General features: G+C 44.5%; 1 protein-coding gene across 2 annotated transcripts in view; it reads left to right on the forward strand.

Annotated features, from left to right (window-relative positions):
* The window catches only part of cachd1 (cache domain containing 1), a 54,103-nt gene that overhangs the window by 22,569 nt on the left and 6,436 nt on the right, over window positions 1-25,098 (forward strand). Inside the window, exons 4-26 of one of the 2 annotated variants that reach the window (XM_040184354.2) lie at window positions 4,238-4,344; window positions 7,916-8,042; window positions 8,951-9,095; window positions 9,258-9,474; window positions 9,595-9,744; window positions 12,098-12,367; window positions 12,650-12,799; window positions 15,159-15,282; window positions 15,416-15,533; window positions 15,677-15,845; window positions 15,976-16,118; window positions 16,856-17,037; window positions 17,608-17,718; window positions 18,418-18,540; window positions 19,020-19,119; window positions 19,248-19,364; window positions 19,798-19,958; window positions 20,175-20,261; window positions 21,896-22,012; window positions 22,342-22,493; window positions 23,162-23,326; window positions 24,411-24,488; window positions 24,610-24,711. In XM_040184354.2, coding sequence (XP_040040288.2) covers window positions 4,238-4,344; window positions 7,916-8,042; window positions 8,951-9,095; window positions 9,258-9,474; window positions 9,595-9,744; window positions 12,098-12,367; window positions 12,650-12,799; window positions 15,159-15,282; window positions 15,416-15,533; window positions 15,677-15,845; window positions 15,976-16,118; window positions 16,856-17,037; window positions 17,608-17,718; window positions 18,418-18,540; window positions 19,020-19,119; window positions 19,248-19,364; window positions 19,798-19,958; window positions 20,175-20,261; window positions 21,896-22,012; window positions 22,342-22,493; window positions 23,162-23,326; window positions 24,411-24,488; window positions 24,610-24,711 — 3,215 coding nt within the window. The remainder of the gene's footprint in view (window positions 1-4,237; window positions 4,345-7,915; window positions 8,043-8,950; window positions 9,096-9,257; window positions 9,475-9,594; window positions 9,745-12,097; window positions 12,368-12,649; window positions 12,800-15,158; window positions 15,283-15,415; window positions 15,534-15,676; window positions 15,846-15,975; window positions 16,119-16,855; window positions 17,038-17,607; window positions 17,719-18,417; window positions 18,541-19,019; window positions 19,120-19,247; window positions 19,365-19,797; window positions 19,959-20,174; window positions 20,262-21,895; window positions 22,013-22,341; window positions 22,494-23,161; window positions 23,327-24,410; window positions 24,489-24,609; window positions 24,712-25,098) is intronic. The other variant, XM_040184355.2, reaches the window with a different exon arrangement.

Genomic DNA, 25,098 nt, shown 5'->3' on the forward strand with positions numbered 1-25,098 from the left:
CTCTCTCTCTCCTTTATCAGCCAATGTAACCAGTTATTTCTCTCAGAAGTCTTTGCGAGGCTGCAAGGTCACCTTTCTTTTCTTCATTCGTGCATCCAGGAGGCTGCCGGGCTCGAGGCCAGTGACCAACTGTAACTCGTGCACATGGCCAACATGCGTTCAACAGTTGTTCACATGCAGACGTGTTTTATTTACGGCCCTAAAACAACGGTCTAAAATCATCAAGCAACCATGGAATGAGATGATGTGAGACCCTGTAAGGGGGGACACAGCGATGCAGGGGGGGGCACACAGATACTGGTGGTGTTTTGGGGGGATGGACAGACCGAACTGAAGCTGAGTCGCACAGATCCCTGAAATTTAAACGGATGTTCCTCAGGCGAGGATAAAAGGCACCAAGCTGTGTCGCTTTGATGTTGGATGGTCTGTTTCAGGAGCAGCAGAATGCTTTAGCTCTCTCGTCCTCAGCACCTCCAATGTAATCCATACCCATAATGGTATGTCCAATACATTTGCACCCAGTCTCATCTTATTGGAGATAAACCTGATTCTCTGAATTCGTTAGCTGATAAGCGAACAAAGACCGGAAACCATAGAAATGCCCAAAATATAATTAAAATAATTCTAAAACAATGTGTTGCTGGTACTTAATTTGTCCACCAGAGAGAACCGGCAAGCTTATATTCACCTTTTATAATGTCCTGATCATAAATCTATCATCATCTAAAATGTTTATTCAAAACATTCAAAAACAACGAAATCCACCTGTAATGATTTGCATTCGCACATCATCGGCAAATCGTTAAAGTTCAAGCACGATACATCCTCGTTCAAACTACTTTTTTATTGACTGTTGAAGATTAGCAGTTCAGGAGCCTACACGCTGCAACTGCCCCGTTCAAGGGATCTAATTGCATCTGGTTTACCAGGCGTCTCACTTAATGAAGGCGGAACGCACGCTGAAGACAAAGGAGAATGAACAATAACATGCCGGTTTATCCGGAGTCTGAATCGGGAAAGCTCTCACTACTCCAGTGTCCTTCATTAGTTTCAGCCATCAGCTGCTTCTGGGGGTCTCAGTCAGGTCAGCCAGTTTAGAGGGGGGCGGGGGGGGGGGGGGGGGGGGGGGGATCGGGTGGTTCACAGGGTTTCCGTGTCTTTTAGCCGTCGATCTCGCAGCATATCAGTTCACAGGGAGGCCACAGAGGGCGGTGCTTAGTGGTATGCTTTAATCACCGCTCCGCCTCAACAACAGGCTGTGCCTGAAAATAGAAAATGAATGTGACTCTGAGTCGGTGTGTGTGTCGGTGTGTGTGTGTGTGTGTGTGTGTGTGTGTGTGTGTGTGTGTGTGCGTTTTATATTTTTAACATGCAATCTCCAGGTGCTCCTTTCAACAGGTCCACCGCTATGCAGTTGTTAGAGTGAGAAGTGTGCCGGGGAGCAGTCCAGATGGCGTTTTACGGTCTCATTCCGACAGTAGTTCCAGGGGAGATGAGCTGTAAATGGACTCTGCAAAGGAAAATTATATTTGTATAATCCTGAAGAGTTCCTCGGAGACGGAAGATAATGGTTGAGGGAAACGCAACGTGGCCGGGCTGTTCTATCTGCGCCTTCAGTAGCCCGTTAAACCTCAATGCAAAACCTTTTACTCCTGCGATGAGGGGAAGACGCTGCATGATGGAGCCAACGTCATTACGGAGGAACATGCATGTTTGCACCATCTATCCATCTAGCGATGTCGCAGATTCGCGTAAAGTGCAAGATGAGGGGTGAAATTGATTTACTCATAAATTAAATATATAAATTATTGACAGCAAGTGCTAAGACACAGCTAATGTTTCCTAAGAGGAATACTCACCATCTGAGCAATTTGGCGGATTCACAGTCCAGATCAGGTGTCTAAATGCCACCGATGAGCATACGAATAACACCGTCTTCAGGATATAATATATATCCAGTCAATTCAATTAATTAAATAATTCCTCAAACGATTAGCATCCACTATGTCTTTTTTCCCCCCTAGTCAAACTAGCTGCTGGATACCAAACAGGTTTTTAAAATCCACTCCGCGTATTGATACGATAAACTCTGTTTAGATAGAGCGTCCTTTAAGCACTCACTGAGGGATTGCAAAATCATTACACCTGGCGTTGGCGCTCGCACAACAGTAAGCCTCTTCAAGGTAATTGTACTCCTGTGGGGTTTTTAATGCCGTATGATTGTGCACACACTCACTTAATGGCGAGTCACTGCCGAACACGGCAGTCGCTCATTTATTCAAAGGTGTCTCACTCCGTGCTGAAAGACGCTGGGCTTCGTCTTTTCGAAGAGTTTCTTTCTTCCCGCTCTGGCGAGACCAGGACGCATTGTTTTTCAGTCTTAGTGCTGTATTAAAAGAACATGTTTGCAAACCTCAATGAATTGTAGTTTAAATCTTCACTGGCACCATCAGGGGAGCTTTCTCTCTCGTCCTCAGGATCTTTACCGACAGCAGCGTAGCGAACAACCCCTTGTGCAAGGAGCAAGGATTCCAACAATACATTATTAATATTCAATGGAATAGTTGTCCCAAATCACCACGCATCCAGTTATGGACATTCTTTACATTCTGTGAATCAAATCTATCTCGACTTGTGTCTGGTGACTCCAGTCTGATTGCAAAACAGATTTTTCTTGCCCTCATTAAAATGTTTGATCACAGTCAAAGCCCTCCTCCCTCATTGCCTGCTCTCTCTCTCTCTCTCTCTCTCTGCTCCCTCGCTCTCTCATATTCCTGCTCTCATATGTGTTTTTGATGTGGAATTCAAAGTGGCTGCAAATGTATTTTTTATCTGGCGCGCGTTTATGCTGCGCGGCGGCGTGCTCGCTGTTTCTATGCAGAGTGAGTTGAAGGAGAATAGTAATGACTTTGGCCTTATGGGACTCTAAATGAGTGAAGTTCAAACGCCGCCTGTACATCACAACGCCTGTCAATCAAACCAGGCCACGGCCAGCGCTGCAATCACCGGGAGCCAGAGAGAGAGAGAGAGAGTGCGTGTGTGTGTGCGCGTGTGTGTGTGTATTCATCTGTGTTTACGTGGGCAGATGTGTGTCTGTATGTTGCTCAGTCAGAGAGGGGGGGGGGGGGGGGGGGGTGTTGGAGAAATGGAAGGATCAAAGCACCCAGGCTTGGTGCAGTGCAGAACAGGCTGCTCCCCTGCATTTCTCCCCCTTTAACTCTCAACTAAGCTCTTAACTGTAGAGATACGAGCGGTGGAAACCGGGCTTCACCGTCAACCCACACACGTAAGAGATAAACGCACAACAAAGCTGTGTTAAAGACGCTCCTTAAACAAATGTGTGTGTGTGTGTGTGTGAGAGAGCAAGGATATCACACTAATGGGCCACATCTTCTTAACATCACAGAACTCCGTGTTCTTAAGCACATTTGTTGATTCAGAGCTCGCCGTGATCACAGATAAAGTGTGTCGTTGGTCTGCTGTAGCATAACTGCCATCAGAGGCGTGGCTTTGATTAAATGATCACGGATTGCGTTTTGGTGTCATTTATGAGGTAACTACCCTGAAGAATAGGCAGCGGATCAAATGTAATATGCCTTCAACACACGGGTCTGCAATTGGATGCCGGGGCAGCTGCAAACGACAGGATTGGGGGGAATATGTTTGTCATTAAGCTAGGTTTTTTAGTATGTGTTGACTACATATTCTAAAGGAAAACGGGACATTTGTATGAGATTAATTTCCCCATTGCTGGGCAGAGTGACGCACACATTTCTAAAAGATTGAAAAGATTGACGTGTCTCATAAGCAGCTGAATTGAAGTTGTAGTGAAGCTACGTTGAAAAAAGACTTGGAGAGAAGCGGAATTTAACTAGTTTTCCGAGGAAAATATTATTCACGGGCCAATTAGCTGATTTAATGTGAGGTTTGGGCAACATGATAAAGCAAGCAACATAATTCAGCTCTGATGAAACAAGTAAGGGCTATTAGTTTTGACAGATGTTTCATATAATTGTATTAATGATTTTCGCTTTTTAAACATGTTTGTGGAAAGCATTTAGATCTCAAACGCTTCTCTTTCTTATTAAACACGAGCATTACCTTAAAGACTGTTTTTATGGGTATTTTTATGGGTAGCCATGTAGTAGTGAACCTGAGCTGGGAGTAAATTCACCAACAAATGAGCCTGACCGGCACTATGGATTTCTCAAATGTTGCCTGTTTGTGTGTATTTAAGGTTTGATGGAAACTTCAACACCAATGTCTCCAAGACCATCTGCTGCGACAGACTTTCCCCCAACGTCAACAGCCGAGCTTTCAACCCTGGGCGGGACCTCAACTCAGGTTTGTTGCACAACAACACGCCAAAAAAAAGCATACGGACTGACCTGGTTTAACTAATTAAACGTGGCTACACAAAGCGTAAACTATTAAAACCCAACACTGGTATGTTTCTAATTTTCCACGTATGCCAGCTTAATTAAGTAATATCTTCTGTGTTCTTGTTCTGCAATGTTAAAAGGAGAGGACATTGATCTGAGATGGGAATAATTAGGCGTGTCTGCTCCCCAACTCGCACTTTCTTCTCTTTCTCTCCTTTGTCATCTGGTTTGATGTAACATTTATTTTTACCACCGTGTGGTTTACAGGCTTTGTTTCAGGCTTCACTTTACCTCAAATTGAAGCCGCGTCGGTTGCTGCGTATCGACGTCTGACATTATGAGAGCGATACGAAACCGTGTGATGGATTTCTCATGGCTGCTGCTGTACATTAATTAAGGCTTCAGATTGCAGATTGATCACATTGCAGAACACCAGCATGTAAAACCTGCACGTGTCCACCCCACATATGTCAGTCTGTGGCTCATTTAGCTAATTTACTAAAAAAACAGGCAACGGCCGACGTTCCCCAGCGCCTTCTCTTCCGGTTCCCCCACCTCCACAGAGCACATATCCAGCTGTACCTCATGCATTCATGACACACACGGGCTGCATTTCCCAGAATATTGAGCTCACTTTCCTTGTGCCTGTCAAACCTCCAGTTCCAGTGCAGCACACATTCCCTCCGGGACTTTGTCTTTGTAAGATCGTAAAGATTCAACCTAAACCGAGCTCTGTAAGATTTGCGAGTAGGTGTGCTTTTTCAAATTCCCCAAAAGTTGTATTTCAAAATGAACTGCTTAATTATAAACCATTTATCAAAGTCAAATTTAAAATTCACCCTTCACACAAACCGCTTTCCTTTTTACTACATAAGCGAGGGTTGGGTTGCACTAAATTACAGAGTGGAAAGCACTAAAGTCACCTTTAAGACTGAATTCAGGGATCATAAAAACGTTACACAAGCATGTCCAACTACACGGCCATCCCACTTAGTGCACCATATCCTCATAAAATGTAATTATCAAACAATAACTGCAACTCTTAGGCTGCATCAAGACGTCAGTATCCTTTACATTACATCAGATGGACTTTGCAAATCTCAGTCTGTGCCGTTGGATTGCATCTATCTGCGATCGCAAGCTTTTGATTTGATACAAATATTTTCCCTGCTGTTACTCTCTGGGTATTCCACATGCCCCCCCTCTTCCTTCCCTTTTCACAGCATCATTTGTTCTACTTCCGCTCCTCATTTGCCATTTTAGCCAGACGCCCCAGTCTGCTCCTCTCTTTGCCCAACACCCATAATCACGGCCATTCACAACACGTCACCATCAGCTGGCTGTTATTTTCCTTGAGAGCCAGTCACGGCGAGTTCAAGTTACCCCCTTTCCTCTCGCTGTCCCTCACACTCGGCCCTCCTTGACCCCCAACGTTCCCAGCGCATTCATTCTCTCCCATTTGTCTCAGCCCAGTCTAAACAAGCCGCTCCAGAGGGGAGGGGGGGGTGAGAGAGGGAGGGATAATTGAGAGGGGGAGAATGATGAATGAAGGAGGGGCGGGGGCTGATCTAAATAGAGTAATTGTATCAGGTCTGCGATGCATTATTTCCATCTTCTCTCCTTTCAATTTAACATTTTTAAGAGGGGAGTGAGATAGTGGATGTGGGAGGCATCAGCATGGGAGAGGGGGAGGGAGAGGGAGAGGGGGGGGCGAGGTGATGAGGAGTGGCTGGTGAAAGAGTGCTGTGTGATTAGAGTCCTAGTTTGATCAATCTTTCTTCGTCCTCACTCCCCACTTTCATCCATTTATCCCGTTTCGCTGCTTCCTTTCATCCATTTCAGTGCATTACTTTGCCAACAACTCCGATTACCAATCAGCACACTGTCACATTGACTTGCATTTACCGTGCCAAGTGTTTTTCTGGCTACGTGTTTGACCTTAAACCCGATCATGGCTATTAAGACTAGAATAGTTCACCTAATGCATGGTCCCCACAGGAGGAGTCCTAATTACTTTGGGGAGCCCCCGCCAAAGTATTCTCTTTTTAAAAGGTCTCCACGCGGACGTTTAGGCACAGACTTGGGAACAGGCATCCGAGGCTCCAGGTGACACTTCCTCACCCCGTAGGGGCGCCGTTGGGCTCAGGATGCTATTGAGTCAAATATCTGATTGACTACGGCGCTGCAGGTTGCCGGTGCTGCATTTCAGCTTCTCCAATGCTTTGTTTTTTTGAGCAAATGTCCAAACAGAACCATTGACATCCCTGTTAGCATTTAGCTCAAGGCGCTGCAAGTACAACCTAACCAGGTTGCCATAGCTGCTCGTAGGCCGTTCAAGTAGAATGTTTCTCAAACGGCTCGACTCATCGATATTAAGGACTATTAAATAGTGAGAGACCTACCATATACAAAGTAATTCTCGGCTAGACCATCTGCTCCTGAGACGATCCAAACACTGGTGGCAGAGTTCAGAGCTCTGCCGCCTGACAGATGTTTACATGGCCCTTCTTCCACTGTCAACACAGCGGAGTGTTTCCTGTTTATTTGAGCCTCAGAGACGGATGAAGTGACTGGGCAGAGCTGGTGTCCGACGGCGGGGCGCAGGAACCTGTACTTCCATTGTCATGACTTAGTCAGAGGTGCATTTTGATGCCGTTTAGACTATTTGACAGTTGGGCAGGTCGACGTGTGTGTGTGTGTGTGTGTGTGTGTGTGTTTTGGATTTTTAGCATTAGTTGAATATTTGACAGGTGATTTTCCTCCCCCACCAGAGAATATTAAACATCCTTCGACTTGTAATATTGCTGCGAGGTTGGAAATGTTTCAAACAGGTTCTCGTTAGGAGGTGATTCATTCAATGAGATTGCAAGCCAAGTCCACATTTTGAGACTATTTAGTCTGGCAAAGACCATAGAACTATTCTGTTCTGGGAAACCTCCTCTCTAATGACAACAGTAGTCAGCTAAATGGATAAATAGTTGGTGCATGTGCACAGCTGCCAATGACCTGCGGAAACCACCATGGGTGTGCATTCGTCATAATCAGATGCTGTGGCTCATCAAAAACTTTGTCTTAGAAAAATATTATTTGGGACTAAACGTATCAATTGATTCCTGTCCAGAAACAAGTAGCAGCCTCGTGTGCGATCGAAGCGAAGACGTAAATCAATAAAGAACGGTAAATTGTGGTCTGGGCCCTAAATCTGGATTGTTGTGATTTGTGTCTTGACGGTTCCCTGCTAGCTTGTTCATTTGTATTCATAGGATTAGTTCATTTGGAATGCTGCTCGAGCATTTGCCCTCTTTAAGAGAATTATTTAATGACTGTATATCATGTAAAAAAAGCCTGTTTCCTCCCTTTTTCTATTGTTTTTTTTTTCTTGAATATGTCCCAAAGTTTCTACTCGAGCCTCTTTAGCTGCCCACCCCCCCCCCGCCCACCTCCCTCCGTCTCTTTGTGAAAGGCCGTTTTGTGTTTGTCCTTCCCTCACTGACATGTTCGCTGTCCCCTCTCTTTGTCTTTTCCCTCCACAGTGTTGGCAGACAACCTGAAGTCCAACCCAGGGATAAAGTGGCAGTACTTCAGCTCGGAGGAGGGCATCTTCACACTCTTCCCGGCACACAAGTTTCAGTGCAAGGGAAGTTACGAGCACCGCAGCAGGTATAAAGACCAAGTCCTCCTTTTGTCTAAGCGTTTTTATTTATTTATTACTAAGCCCAAAGTTATTACCAAACACAATGAATCACTCACTTGGCAAAGTAGCTGACGTCACCGCCAACTTGTCCCCTGCAGTCAGTGGCTGCAGGGTGGTCTAGAGGGCATATTGATGGCATGCCGCCCTCACACACCCTGACCACACATGCCCTTGGCAGGAATGTCGCTCTGTCCCTCCAAAGCCGGTCGGAATCTCACACCTCCCGTGTTGTGGTTTTCTGTCTTGTGGCCGCGGCTGAAAGACGTTTCTATTCTCTCTCGTCTTTTATTTCTGTATTATTTGGTCTTTTCATTTTTGCATTGGCCCTCGCTATTTCTTTTTCACTCTGGGTCTTTTAAAACGTTTTTCTGGCTGTCTGAGCCAGGAGAGAAATGACGTTACTTTGACTTGCTTGATGTGTGAATGAGGCTTTGTGAGTACATCACTCCCCTTCTGCAGCCTGTGTTAGTGTGTCCTTGTCCAGCAGACCACACACACACACACACAGGCGCTGACCACCCTATTGATGCATTTCATTAAGCCGGGCCTTTATCTATATTTATACCTGCACCAAATACTGTAAATATACCCCAAAGATGAGCACAAAGTTCGCTTTGCGAAAATCCAGAGTTTATCTTTTGAACACAGATCGATGATCATCACATTTTTTCTTTTTGGGGGGATTTCACTACAGCAGAATATTACTTTAGATTATTTTTGTTGCTTGTGCTACAAGGTCTGTGAAGCCACTAAAATTGTGTTTCTTAATCAGAAAAGATATACGCATTAACCGAAAATCCAAATTATTTTAATGACTTTTGTCGCATGTTTATCTGATTCCTTTGTGTGCGTGTGTGTGCGCCTGCGCCTCCAGGCCTGTGTATGTGTCTGCAGTGCTGCCCCAGTCCAAGCACATCGTGGTGATGGTGGACCACGGCGCGTCTGTAACCGACACCCAGCTTCAGATCGCCAGAGACTCGGCGCTGGTCATCCTCAACGCCGCCGATGAGCATGACAAGGTTAGCAAAGGGATTGGACCTCGTCACTTTTATAATGATGAATTTATAAACCCTAGTTTAGAAGCCATAAAATAACCTAAAACTATTTTAAGAAGAATATTTAGTATTGCCACAACAAACATGTTTTTTTCTGATTCGTACCTCCTTATTGCTGCTCTGCAGATCTCCATTTTGTCAGTGGCAGAGGCGGTTCGCTCCTGTTCTCTGGACCAGTGCTACAAGAGTTTGCTCTCTCCGGCCACCAGCGAGACCAAGAGGAAGATGAGCACCTTCATCTCCAACATCAAGGCGTCGGATGGAGCCACGCAGCACGCAGCGGGCTTCCAGAAGGCCTTCCAGCTGATCCGGAATACCAGCAGCATCTGCAAGCAGAGTGCCAGTAAGAGATTGTCCCTGTGCGCCGCATCGGAGATCAACTCCAGCCATCTTTTTCCAACATAATCGGTTTGGCCGGCAATTGAAGCGATGTACCTTGACATGCTTTTTGTCTCCGTTTCAGCCACTGACATGGTGATCATCTACCTGTCGTCTGGTATCACGTCTCGAGAGTCGTCGGAGCAGGAGAAGAGAGCGACGCTCAGCGTGGTCAGAGAGGAGAACCGACACCTCAACAACTCGGTCATGATCCTCACGTACGCTCTTATGAACGGTAGGTCACTTGCACAGATTTACATTATGCCACTATTGCCATTCTTTTGGTAATGATTCAATTTTTACGTTTTTATTGGGGCATAAAACCACCCCTCCAATCAGATCCAAAGGGGCTTTACTTGTACGTAAACTAAGACTGAGCCCATTATTTTACTTCTTTGGAACTTCATGTTTTATCCCACAATGCAAAGCATAAACAAAAGTGTTTCAAGGTTCTAAAATGAAGTAAATTAACTAGCTGTTTTGTTTTTCTCACATATTACATTACATGTGAATTCATAGATATGGTTTAACTTCACTTGAGTATTTAAAACAATAACCCAAAAATCATATCTTGTTACTCACATATTCTGCACATTCTTTTTTTGGTTGTTCATTCTGCACGCATCTGCTCGGCTGGGAGCTGCTTCTGTGTGTTAGATATCCATTCTCTATGTTCTTGGGTACAATGTGTTCATGAGAAAAATAAAGGTTAGAGAGGTGCTCAGAAACCTCAAAGGCTTTTTCCCCTGTGTGTGTGTGTGTGTGTGTGTGTGCGCGTGCGCTTCCTTTTCCTCTTTTATTGTCCCCGTCCATCCATCTGCCTCCTCTAATTCCAGCCTCCCTCTGCAACACAGACACACCTACTGTGCATGCATTAGTCCACCATTAATACGACTCGTTTTTGCATGGGAGAATGATAATTAGGTACATCTAAGAGAGGAGAGAGTGAGACTTCAAAGGGTGTGCTGTTCACTCGCTGTGTGACTGACAGAGGACCTTGGCTGTTTAAAGAGCTCCATGATGAAAAGGATGCAGAAATCTATCGCCCTCAGTTTATTAGCAATGCATATCCCAAAAACCATTTGTTTTGTTGCTGATGCTGTTGCACACAGCTAAAAAACCCACTGTGGGTGTGTGGCTTTTATTCCCTGCATCCGTGCCAAATGTGAAGTGATGATTGTTCAAAAAGATGAGCAGTCTAAGCAGTATAAACCACACGTGTGTGTGGGTGATTTTTGTTTTATTGAAATGGCCACTTTCCTCACCAAAACGGTGTACGGTGGCCTGAATAACCTGGGGAATGAACTGCTGAGTATGATTTTTATCCTTTATGTTGATCATTACCTTCAAATTACTCGTATTCTGCATATGGTAATACTGTACAGAAAATTCTTACTGCAATTTCCAAAAGAATAAATGAATGGATTCATACTGTTTTAAATGACAAACGGATGCCAGAAGATATGATAGTTCAAATCACTTGACAATGACAAATGAATGAAACGATTCATCCATTCATCTCCATTTAACTTGGCTTTTGACACTGTATAGTATTATATTATTCCATGTGTCCTTATTCCCCGTCGACAAAATGCAATATTTTTGCAAATATAATAATAATAAATAATATAATAATGTTGACAATTTCCCCCTTGCATATTGACCTTAAAGAAAATATCACAGTGTGTATTTTTTTAAACAAGTTTTTTCATACAAAAACAAATGTATGAATATTGAATCATTGTGGTAGTAAGGATCATTATAGCTACATGGATTCTTACTCATGAGTGAAAGTGAACGGTAACTGTGCCCTTTGTGTTGGTCTGACATTGGCACCCATCAGTCGCCCAGCGCGCTGATCAGCAGAGCCTCCACATCAAAGAGGGACTCTGTTTAATCCGGTCAGTGATTGGATACTGGCGCTGTCCTTCCCAATAGGTTGTGGGATGCCAAATGTTCCCGGTGACAGCTGGAGTGACGAGCCGTGATTATCGTCCTCCTCAAAATGACCTTATGGGGCTTTAAGTCTGAGGAGTCTATTAACAACTCAGCTGCACCTCTTTCTTTCAAAGTGAGGAAGGATCTGGTGATGTCATGATAACGCCGCAGAGCAACATGATTTAACTTACAGAGATCATGCAGGTCCTCTAATCACGGCCTGCATGTATGAAACATCTCTGCTGCTGATCCAAATGTTCATGAGAAATCCATGATGCAATTCATAATGTGTGCTTTGATCAATGATCCTGTTCAATGAAAGGCTCTTGCTGCTTAAACATCACGGGCTAAATACATTAAAAATCCTGTGACTTTACTTATCTAGCTCCTTTTTTTGTTCATATAGCTGAAGAGGGAATAAAGAAAACCAAGCGTCACCTTTTTTATGAGGAATTTGAGTCATGCAGTCTTTAATGAAGAGCTGTTTACTCTTTTTTTATTTTTTTTTATTTTTTATTTTTTACCTCTTTTCCTTTTGCATAATCACCTGTTAAAAAGACCCTCGGCCATGCCGTCATTTAAAGATTGATTCATGACATCACTGTTTGATTCGATTGAACACATGTGTCTCTCCCTCCCCCCTCCTTCAGAGGGAGTAACAGGCCTGAAGGAGCTGGCCTTCTTGAGGGATCTCGCGGAGCAGAATTCGGTTAAGTACGGCGTGGACCGGACGTCGGGCCGAGACCGCTCGTCTGGGTCGGGAGGAGCCTCGGTGATGCCGGTGGTGAAGGGAAGCATGATGGTACTGAACCAGCTGAGTAACCTGGAGACGACGGTGGGCCGCTTCTACATCAATCTCCCCAATCGCATGATCGACCTGGCCCGCTTCAGTCTGCCCTACACCGACCCCATGGGGGATGGTGAGTGGTTTACTGCGGTAAATGGCATTTGAAATTTGGGACGAATGGCGAAGCTTTCATCCTGAGGTTTAGATCAATTTAATATAATTGACATGAATGAAGACTAAGGAAGTCGGATGAAAAAGATTGAGACAATTCATCTCTTTGAGCTCAATTTAAGCAATGTAGGCAGAAAGTAACGTTGTATATTGGCTAGAAAGTCCTCAGATAGATGATTTGTATTCTGCACTGAATTTTGTTGTGTAAGCGACACTTTTACGGGGACTCTTCTTCTTTCTCCAGGTTTCATTATGACCGTGAGCCGGCCGTGTTATTTCGGCAACCTTCTCCTGGGCGTGGTCGGGGTGGATGTGAACCTGGCGTACATCTTGGAGGACGTCACCTACTACCAAGACTCACTGGCCTCGTACACCTTCCTCATCGACAACAAAGGTCAGTCCGTTAGAGACTGGCGTGGCGATATATTCAAATGGCCCCTTTTGTAGCCAATTAGGACTTTTTATCTCCGCAACGTATTCGCTAAAAACCATTTCTCAGTGTACAGCAACTCAAATCTGCATATTCAAAGCCTTCATCGTTAGTAGCCTGAGAGAAACACTCCAACTGGATTGGAAGAGTTCATTATTATTTGTCCATACAAGTAGAATGTTGAAACTTCATCTGTTGCCATTTCCCTTTGTCGGACCTCATCGAAATCTATTTCCTTTGGCATTTTATTTTCTGCTGAAATGTGTTGTTGTCATGGCGCAGTGCTCGTGTCTCGTGTCTGGTCTTGGTTTGTTTTGGCCTCAGCAGGGAGGGACTTGGCTAAACCACTGGTACTGCACAGCCGGTACGTTTCAGGGACATTCATGGAGTTTTGCTGCATGAGACCGTCTCTGCAGATGGGTGTGCTGAGTAGTATTGGCTGCAATAAGTCAACTCTTGGTGACATTACACTCCTGCGCACAGCTAACGCGAGAAAGCGATTAAAAAAAACTAGGTGTTTAAAATCCAAACTGAAATAAAATAAAGATTTATGAAGAGAGAGGATTTAGTTTGGAGCCATTGTTACATATTAATCCATGACTGTAACTGTCAGTCATAATACCTTCTTCAAAAGCCCATCCCGTCATAACCCTAAATAAAACTGAATAAGAATTAATCTACATGACGGGTTGATCGAACATGATTGGCAACATAATCACAGTAACCAGACCTGGTTGGGGGGCCGCTGTCAAGCTACCACGACATGAGAAGAAGAAGAATTTTAAAAAGTGAAAAGACAAGGCTGTGGAAATATTTGGGAGAGAGGTGAAGTATAGTGGAGCAAATGACAAAATGTGGGCAGACTAAATTCCATTTACTGACCCAAATGGCCAAGTCAGTGGCGAATATAAAAAAAAAGGTTCACTTTTAAACCCTTGCAGGGGAGTTTTTGCAGCTGCTCTGCATTCAATGAGCCTCTTTTTTCCCCCTCTAAAATGTTTGTTATTGTAATCATTTGGCAGTCAAATTATGGCTTCTAACTGTCCCATGCTTATTAGCAGCAACTCTACACCAGCGATGAATGAGTCCCATTAAAATGATTAGCTGCCATTCAAAGTGTCTGCTGGCAATTAGATTGTCGGTAAATACAATTATGTAAATGCATGGCTGAACTCTTCTGGATCGTCAAATAAATGTGCTTGGAAATGTTTTTTTGTTTCCAATGTTGATGGGAATTAAAACAAGCCTCCACCTAAACTTCAGAGTGGAGAGATGCAAGTATATTTAGGTCTCTCCCATCTGTGCTCCAGTGTGCTGTCAGAGGACAGCAATGCCTGGTCTAATGTGAGACATCACGCACTCTTTGAGTTGGAACGTGAGAAGCAAAGCTGCAGCATTCTTGTTTGTTTCATTCTTTCAAAGAATCTTGAGGGCTTTTTGTCCGCCCCCCCCCAAAAAAATGTTGCTGCCGCAGTAAAGAGCGGTTCTTCTTCCTGATTGTATGCAGAGCGGTTTGTCGGATGCTGTTGTCTTTTTTTTTTGTTGAATACTTAAGTGAGGGTTGTCTACTTTTTTGATGCTAGAAACATAAACCAGCTTTTATATGATCCAAATCAAATGCTAATTATTTTAGTGATCAAGATCTCTTTGTTGGTATCATCCGTCCACCTCTCCGTTTTTTGGGAACAATCACCAAGCATAAACTTATAAATGCATTTGGTGTAAAAAACAAAAAAACATGAAATGACAAATTGCCACACATGAGACCAGCCATCTTTTTTAATGCCCTGGCATGTTTTGGAGAAACAAAAGGTTCTACAATACACTCTTTAATATACTGATTTGTGGGTGTGGGTCTTCAATCCATTTTAATACTTTAGGGCGGTTATTTCTGAAGTTAAAATATCTCAATAGATTTATTAAGTGGCATTTGGGCTGTATTCAGAAACAAGAATCTACTCACTGCTTGCAATATATACCATTATACTATTAGTGGAACAACCAAAACAAGGTTTTCACTGTATTTCTTACATTTTAAAGAATGCTCGACACAAGTGTTTTAAGAGTCTCTTTTAGCTGCGTCTGCAGGTCCTACGAGCGGCAACTTTGCAACTAACGTCTATATACATATTTCAAGAGGTGCTGTTTATAGCTGAAAAGAATATTTGATTGACTTTTTGAATTATAGTAATGAAAGCGTAATTGTGCAACATAACTTGTTGACAGTGACAACCGATGCCCTGCTGGTCCGTAACAGCTGTTGCTTTCTTTTTGTAGTATGTATGCACATGAACTAATGATGTTTACTTGTTTGACTTCCCAGGTTACACCCTGATGCATCCATCGCTGACACGGCCCTTCTTGATGACGGAGCCTCCCCTTCACACTGACATCATCCACTATGAGAACATCCCAGGATTCCCTGCTGTGCGGCAGAACATCCTCGGGTACGAGAGGAAGTCGATACACAAGTTCAATTCGCCCTCAGAAACCTTTTGGAAACCAGAATTCCTCCACCAATTTATGGATGCATAGTGCATCGTGTGTGTATTTTTGTGTAATGCTGTGCATTCCTTGCAGCCTCCCTCTGGGCAGTCAGGTCATTTCTGTCCCGGTCAACTCGTCTCTGTCCTGGCACACCAACCGACTCCGGGACAACAGCAAAGACGCGTACAACGTCAGCTATGCGTGGAAGCTGGTAGGTGTTAGCCGCACACTGAGAATACACACATAGCAGCATACCTGACACGTGTTCACCGGGGACATTGAACATCACTGGGCAGCACTTTGACGCTCTGCACAACATCATCAGCCTTCATCCTCCTGTTTTTGATCTTCTAGGTTCAGGACACGTCGTTCATCCTTTGCATCGTGTACGTACAACCGGAGATCCCAGTGAAGCACCTGAAGAACCTCAACACAGTCCCCAGCTCCAAGTTACTCTACCATCGTTTGGACCTGCTGGGTCAGCCCAGCTCCTGCCTGCACTTCAAACAGCTGGCCACTGTTGGTGAGGGGGAAGAAAAAGCCGCCGGATAATATGTGACAGCGGAGTCATAGATGAGAACTTTAATTTTTCATCCATAGCCGGCCCTGAATCCCCGTTCCCCCCCCCCCAAAACTTTGTGTCTCTTTCCCAGAGTCCCCCACTGTGATGTTGGCAGCTGGAAGTTTCTCTTCTCCCTACGAGCACCTCAGCCAGCCAGAAACTAAGCGCATGGTGGAGCACTACACCGCCTACCTGAGTGATAACACCCGGCTCATAGCCAACCCAGGCCTCAAGGTAAACACGGGGGGGCTTAATGTTATTTACCTGACAAGCACATGGCACATAGCCGGCAGTCAGGTATGTACACACATATTCATGTCCTCCAGTAGATGTGTACAAACACACAATGATGAATTTGTTTGTTTTTATCACTTACAGTATCAAGGCAGCGACTCGCCTGGCAGCTAAACTAAAGTTCACACGTTTTAAATGAAACGCTGCATCTTTAAGAAGGGGCACAAGCCCCCACGTGGTTTTGGCAGCCTGTGTGCATTCCTGGCCTGGGGGAGAAGGGGGTTAAAGTCCCAGCTCTGATTCCCAGGCTAGTCTTAAAGGCCCCCTCCGGTGACCTCATCACCCCTTTCAAACTAAGGAGCCTCTTGGAAAATCCTACCGGGATGTGATTTGACTTGATCGGGGACCATCAAGTCCCATTTGTTCCTAAATACTGAGCCGTACCAGGTGTAATTTGTTGATTGGACTTTCGTAAGATTGTAAAATAACCATCTTGAGCTGCAATGTTATTGCTTGAAGTTTCGTTGTGAAATGAGCAGAATATTTGTTTTCTACTTTGTTTGTGGGTTGACTGGAGGCCAGTTTGCCAAAAGTTCCAGCCAACCTCAATATCAGGCATTGACTTTTCTCCTACTTACTCATCTTTTCTTTCTCCTCCTTCTCCCCCCCCTTGTTTACCTCCTCTCACCCCCACCTTCCCTCCTCCCTCCCCGTGCCTCTCTCCATCCCCTCGGCAGTCCTCCGTCAGGAACGAGGTTATGGCGACCAGTCACGTCACGGATGAGTGGATGACACTAATGGAAATGAGTAGCCTCAACTGCTACATTGTGCGCCGTTACATAGCAACGCCCAGTGGGGTGCTCCGGATTTACCCGGGATCACTGATGGACAAAGCCTTCGACCCCACCCGCAGACAATGGTGAGGCTTACTTTGGAGGGTGTGAAGAAGTGTGTGTGCGTGTGTGTGTGTTAGTTAGGGGAGCAAAAGAGGGGTTTAAAATAGTGTTGGGTGGGTACGAGTTTAAGGGAATGAGTGTGTGCGCAAGCTGCCGGCACATGTTTGTGCTTATTATGGTAACCAGCCTCACTGAGGTGAAAGCTCCAATTGTCTGGAATGAGTTGACAACCATCCGATGGAATGTTAAAAGTTGTTTCCAACTGTTGCGACAGAAGTTGAGCTTTATGTAATGTTTAACATAATATACATAAGCTTTCTAGTCTGGTGAGATCATTCGTTTGGGTTCAGGGCTTTGTTTTGTCTCTTTAGCCAAGTTCAAAGGTGTTTTGCATCTCAAATTCTTGCTTGACTTCTTGCTTTAAAATGTATTTCCATGAATAGTAAAATTCCACAACCAGTTAAGATCACAAACAAATTGAGTTTTCACTGGTAAGAAAATCTGTAACGGCATCACATCACCACGTGATCCAGGGAACATTGCGATGGTCCCCGTTAGGAAATATCGCTCTAACCGCGCGGCGTGTTGTGTAGGTACCAGCATGCAGTGGCTAACCCCGGCCTCATCACCTTCACTGGACCGTACCTGGATGTGGGCGGGTCAGGCTACGTTGTGACCATCAGCCACACCATTCATGCCTCCAGGTAAGAAGAAGGAGCCACAATAAAGTCTGGTATTTTGCTTATGAAAAGTCCACGTTTTAATATGAGACTAGTCATCGGCTACTGACTTACCTGGAATGACCAGTCATCTAGTCAAATTAAAGGTCCACTTTAATAGCGCTTCTACACGCTAATACAAGTATGTCTTAAAAGCAGCATGATGCGTCTCCTTTAAGACGTAGTTTCTTCGTAGCTCTTCAAAGTCTCCTCAACATAGTCAATGTATTTCAGCAATAACCTCGAACGCTTGTGCAGAGGACTCAAGTATTATCCTGTAATTTGTCATCAAAGTTACTTTGAATTGAAGTGTGTGACTCTGGCTGAGATTAAAGTGTTCATGTTTTGAGTTCAGCAACCTTAAAAAGCTCAAAACAACGCTTCCAGTTGCACGACAACAAGAGGTGTTTACCACGGGCCGTGCTATCGTACGCATAATCATTCAGCATCGATATGTGCAATAAATCAGGATTAGTTGTGTTGATGACCGGCTCAATGAGCATAACATTCCACAATTTGTAATCTGGGTACACACAGATTTTAAAGAAAGTGTGTGTATCGTGTTTAATAATAACATTTAGTTTGACAGGTGTGGGTAAATATGTGTTAACGGTCTGTATAGTAGCTTACTATTCTCTTTTTTTAAGTTTAAATATATCTTTTGACTCCTCTCTCTCTGTTTAGCTCTCAGATGGCCCCTGGATATGCATTTGCAGTGATGGGCATAGACTTCACCCTCCGCTACTTCTATAAGGTCCTACTGGACCTGCTGCCCATCTGCAACCAGGACAAGGGCAACAAGATCAGGTAGGAAGACATTGGATTGGATCCTTGGCTGCTGACCATCTGAGTGAGCAAGCCATAATTAAACCTGCAGAGAGGAGGAGGCAGGACGTGATTGGCTGCTTATCGTGGCCTTCCTGCTGGAGACGTGGCACTGCCGCTGTCTCGGACCTTCATGCTTTCTCCAGCTTTGATGCCTCCCTTTTGCTTTTTGTTTTCTCTTCATCTTTTTTCCTCCTCCTGTGTCCCCTCCCCCGCGCTCTCCACTCCCCTCATGCTCTCTCTGCTGGTGTTCAGGAGCCGTGTAAAACCGGATTAGTTCAAAGGGAGTGGGGGACACAGTCTGAGTCGAATGTTTTAGGGGTGTGTTGGGGGGGTAGAGTGGAGCATTGGGGTGGAAATGGGAGATCTCAATGCTAGAGGCCAATAAATATCACTTGTATTACTAATGTAAGCTATATATTTTATAGTGACCCCCTCCTACTCGTGTTTGTTCATTGTAGGTGCTTCATAATGGAAGACAGAGGGTACCTGGTCGCTCACCCCACTCTCATTGACCCCAAAGGTCACGCCCCTGCAGAGCAACAGCACATCACACACAAGGTAAAAGGGAAGGGACTAATGGACACACGCACATTTAAAATACCAATGAGCTGCTTTCATTCCTCCTTTTCATGTTTTGTCCTTTTTTCATCTCCCTCTCGTGTCCTCCCGTCTTTCTCTGTTGCCAGGAGCCGCTGGTGGCCAACGACATCCTTAACCATCCCAACTTTGTCAAGAAGAACCTGTGCAACAGCTTCAGTGACCGCACCGTGCAGCGCTTCTACAAGTTCAACACCAGTATCATGGTGAGTGAGGGAACCGCCGGATAACTAGACGCGTGCATGGCAGACGGGACTCACACACATGTGGTGGTATCACTCTGCCCCCTTGTGGTCAATTCCTGTATTCTGTAATTCTCTTAAAAATGTAGTGGTTTTTTTAAATTTATTTTGAGAGTATATTATTCCAATTTAAGCTCTACAGCTTTGACTTTATTAGGGTGACATATTACAAGACGTCATACTTTGATTCCCTCTTTTAGATTAGCAATGAACGCGTTGAGCAGAATTTCACAAATTCAAACTGGGTTTGTCTAAATACATCACGTCCGTCACTAACTTTTATACTTTGGTTATGTGGTTTTCTCTTTTCTTGGTAAATATGAGGAGGTTTTTCCGTCTTTCTCTTTTTAGCTGTAGAAAAAGTCAAAAGTCATTCCTTGTCTTGTCTTTCTCGCAGGGAGACCTAACGAACCTGGTGCACGGTAGCCATTGTTCCAAGTACCGTCTGACCCGGATCCCCGGCACCAACGCCTTCGCTGGTATCGTCAACGAGACGTGTGACTCTCTGGCGTTCTGCGCCTGCAGCACCGTGGACCGCCTCTGTCTCAACTGCCACAGGTCTCCCCTCCTCCCGCACACACACTCACAACTGTTTCATCTAGATTACAAAACCTGAGCTACTGGAGATCCAGATCTGATAGTATAATGCTGCAGTAGCAACACGTACCATAGGTACCATATGTGTGCATAGCTATATATAGCTACCAATTGACCTAAAACACAAAGGAAATGCAGCTTTCTCACTGAACTCGTGGCTATTGTTGTGTTTTTTAGAATGGAGCAGAATGAATGCGAGTGTCCTTGTGAGTGTCCGCTGGAGGTCAATGAGTGTACTGGAAACCTCACCAATGCTGAAAACAGGTCAGTGCAAAACAACACGTCTGAGCCTATAGCCTCTTTTGAACATGCTGTAGATCATCACCACTCCTTGTACACAATAGGAGTCACTGGTACGCTTTTATATTGCTGTTTTCATCATTGGAACTGTGGCCATGTACAGGCTTTTCTTTCTCCCTCACTGTTTCTTTTGTCCTTCCAATCTCTCTCCATTGTTTTGCCCAACTCCTTTCATCAACCTTCAGAAGCTTGTGACAGCACGTCGACGTTTCAAATGCCAATTGCTCCTTTATTACAGGAAGACATGCAATTATGGAGGTTTTCTTGCTGTCAGATTTTTCCCTGCTTTGTGTCAAGCAGCATTATTGTTTGTTTTAAAGCTGCTTTGTTTAAATCGACACACTGCAGAGTTCCAGGGCTCCTGCTGTGATTTCTTTGCTTCTTAAATTGACTGTAGAGTACATGCTTTCCTGTGTAATGAGGTGTCATTCCGTTAGGGGTGTAACGATTCATTTTAACAACGATTCCATTCAAATAGCGATTCATGGTTGCCGATTCGATTCATGGACGATCTGGGTTAATTTAGAACGATTCAATTCGATTCAGTGACTTTAAATCGATTCAGTAACTTTACTGGACAGTGCAGGCAAAGTTTCCGAGATCCCTGTTGTTTCTTGTAAGGAAATCATTATAAACAAGCAAACACCAATAATGGCAAATTTATTAACCTTTTATTTGAATCAAGTGCCATTTTCAATGTAAACATTACACAATAATTACACAAGGTTTGGATCAATTCACAGAACCCCGGATTTTCCACCACATTGTAGGGCCGCATGTCTTTACAGATAAACTTGGCAATTGTTACCTTGATGTTGAGTTTGGTGCTGGCGAGGCCTGAGGTGTCTGCAGAGCTGGAGTTACCTGCTGCTGCTGCAGCGGTGACGCTGCTAGAGGTCCTGACTGTCGGCGTTGTTTAATCCCACGGCGCCTTAGTAGATGGCCAGAAAGATTCGTCGTGTTTCCGTGGTTTTTATTTGTCTTCTACATATTCTACAAACAGCGACCGAGTTATTTAGAACACCTCCGTGTTTGCAAAAGCCCAAATGTTTCCACGCGCTGGATCGATAAGTTGGTTTGTAAATGTCTCGCTCGCAGTCGTCTCCTCCACGCTGTGTTTTGTTGTTGTTCAGAGTTTTGCGCGGCTGCCGCTGCGTACTGACGACGTCACAGACAGGCAGACTGAATCGAGTAACGTTCAACGTGTCTAAAGTGCTAAAAAACAAACAAACAAACACGCATCCATAGCGTTTTTGTACTTAAATCCAATGTGCAGTTACAATACCCAAGTATCGATACAATCGATTGTGTACCATTTCAATCGTTTTGTAATCGATATATGTCACCCGGAATGCCAATTTGCAGAGCACAGATCGATTCAGTTGGATCGCAGGAATATAAATCGATTAATCGACTCACTGAATGAATCGTTATACACCTACATTCCATGATTTGGATGGATGTTTACAGTCGAAAGTTAATTCAATAAGTGTGTCCAAAAGTTTGACTGGTACTGTAAAACTGACTGAAAACCTAGCGTACCTGCACCTTTTTTGTATATTTTCCCCACATGTGTCTCATGATTGTGTTGTGTGCAGGAACCCGAGCTGCGAGGTGCATCAGGAGCCTGTCAGCCTGAATGTGATTGATTCCAGTCTGCAGGATACGCTGCCCCAGTGCATCAACACTCGCTGTAACCAGAGATACACCAGCAGGTACACACTATACTTCTCAAATGTAAATGAGCCGCTATAATGAATAAACCATTCCACGCATTAAGTATATGCCAACACACCAGACGCATAGGACAAAGAGTGTGTATCTAGCCTGAGCTTCACTGTGTATCTATAATAAATCTATGTGTTGGAAGTGGAACGATAACAGACTCAAATCTTCAATTTAGGTTTTATTCGTATATGAAACATTGATTAAACTGCTCAAACTATCTCTGTTGTCCTCGGAAAGATTATTTAACGCTTCGTCCTGTTCTAAAAAAGACAACTTGTTTTGCCCTCGAATAATCTTATTTCTATTTCTATTTCAGTGACTGTTTCGGTGTGCTGGACTGTGAGTGGTGCATGGTGGACAGTGACGGTAAAACTCATCTCGACAAGCCCTACTGTGCCCTTCAGAAGGAATGTTTCGGGGGCATCGTCGGCGCAAAGAGCCCCTATGCGGATGGCCTGGGAGTCCTCGGTGAGTGAAATGGGGATGTGAATGTATTCAGGTGGATGCTCATCAAACGCTTTTACTGGCGTAGCATTGAGAGAAATTATCCAGCTAACAGCGGCCAAACATGTCTCTTGGATGGATAATGTGTTGTGATTGGGATGTTGATGGGTCAAACATAACTGGTCATTCAAAATGTTTTGATTTGACCTTTTTTTTATTCATGAGAATAAATTAACTTTTCTTTATAAAATAACAAGCTTTATTTATAACCATATGGATGTATATTTGGTATTAAGTCTAACCATTTGGCAGGACTCCCAAGACCCACTAGATGGCGCTCTGAGGCCCACCAGTGGTTGATAATAGCTGTTGTAAAGAAACCTGAAAAAAGTCATCAAATTATTGACACCAACAACTTTATTTGTTTTAGTTCATGAATGAATGAATAATAACCGATAACCAATGTTTTGTTGGCTGGTTATTGGTCTTTGGTTTTGTTAGAAGTTGTTTCAGAAAGCGATTTGGTCGTCTCTCTGCAGTTAAATGTTTCCCGGTGGCATTTCACACTTGGATCGGAGCCAGAGCGGTTTCATATTTGCTTGTTGTGTTTTCACTCATTCAGCCATCCAAAGTCCTTTTGTCATTTCTCCAATCAACTTTCTGCCTGTCTTGCTTCTGCTCTCTTTCTCCAGCAGACGAGGAGGTGGCATCTCTGAACATGATCAAGAGCGCCCCCGTGGGTCCGGTCGCTGGGGGCATTATGGGATGCATCATGGTGTTGGTGCTGGCCGTGTACGCGTACAGACACCAGATCCACAGGCGATCCCACCAGCACATGTCACCACTGGCAGCACAGGGTAAAAGACCAGATACATTCATCTAGTTGAATTCATAGGACAATCTAACTGGGACATAAACGTTTGTTAATGATTTGTTAACATGTTACCATGAACCTGTCGCGTCATTTCTGCCTTTGTAGCAGATTTGATTTGTATTTTTCCCCTGGTTGTCTTGTGGTGCCCATAATCGTTTATGAGCATTAATAGAAGCAGCGACATGCAGCAGTTGTTTGTATTGAGCTCGACATTCGCTTCTATCTCTTTGAATACCAAAGGAAGGGACAAAGTTTGAAAGCAGCCTGGAACTAAACCGCTGACATCCGCTTAATGCAGCCGCAGCAGCAGCAGCATGATTTTACTGATGATCGAATCACTCAGCGTCATCGACATGAGAAATCAAACAAATTTGCATCCTTATTGAAACTCTCGAGTCCCGAGTCGGTTTGCGTCTGATGAAGAACTCTGGCTACTTGGAGCAGAGGGTAGCTGCATTATCACACGGCATTAGGCTGAGGAATCCTGTGTGTGTGCTGAGCGTGTTCAGCTGCAGCTTGTAGCAGCAACACATAAACACACACGAGCACACTCACCTTGCACGGCAGCTGGATTCTCGTCACGAGATCGCGCATGAATGGCAGGACGAGATATCTCACAAACGGTTCTGTGTGACGAGCCATCTGGCAGGTCGGATTCCGCCTCCACGGGCAGAATCTGCGGCGAGGTGACGCATTCTGGTTTCTGTCCGCAGGCCGAGTGGCTTCTGTTCGTACACGTCAACTCCAGGCTTGCATCTCGGTTAATAATCCCATCGCAAACAACCAGTCTTGATCCAAGCTTCACTGGATAAATATTTGCCTTAGGCTTATATGCCGTTACCCGGATAGCCGATGGGTTCTGAGATTGGGTTTGAGGTGACTTGCCGTGCCACATGGACTCCCATATAAAAAACTAGCCTTCCTTCTGGATAAAATCCCCACCAACACAAGATATTCTCCACGTACAGATGTTAAAAGAAACCCTGTACACATATAGTTCCTACCTCTCATACCATACTTCAATATATATCAATTATTTCACTTCCCCTTCACCTCCGCTGCTCCAGAAATGTCGGTGAGAATGTCCAACCTGGACAACGAAAGAGACGAGCGGGACGAAGACAGCCACGAGGACAGAGGAATCAGTAAGTATCTTTTGATACCCCGTTGATATAAACCACACATGATACAGAACATTTAAAGAGGTTTTGAGTGTATACCAGTACTAAACGCGACCTTTGACCTCTACGTTCTCCCCACCTGCAGTCAGTAACACTCGGTTCATCGCTGCGGTGATCGAGCGGCACACTCACACGCCTGAACGGAGACGGAGGTACTGGGGTCGATCCGGGACAGAGAGTGACCACGGTAAGACAGAATGTCCCCAATTCAAGAGTTGATATTAAGCGACAGGAAGCTCCAAAAATATCTTTGGCCATTGTTTTGTAGCAGACTGTATACTCCGGTCTATGGGAATTACTAACCTGTTTGATAAGACTTTCCCATCCTGTCAACCCTCTAGAGGTCAAATGTCATCATGTTCAGCTCGCCATGGAGGTTGTTTTCAAAATAATACCAATTTCTGGAGATGTTCTGCTAACATGTTGCCCTACACAGCATAAGCATGGATATATTATCTGCATCAATGTCCATACAACCATGTAGACTCAACTGAAGACACCAGTTCTGCAACAAAACGAAGGGGGCAGATTGAACCACTTTTGTGTGTGAACACATGTAGCTGTGGGCGGGGAC

This window comes from Gasterosteus aculeatus, chromosome 8 (genome assembly GCF_964276395.1).
Source record: "Gasterosteus aculeatus chromosome 8, fGasAcu3.hap1.1, whole genome shotgun sequence".
NCBI classification, from domain to species: domain Eukaryota; kingdom Metazoa; phylum Chordata; class Actinopteri; order Perciformes; family Gasterosteidae; genus Gasterosteus; species Gasterosteus aculeatus.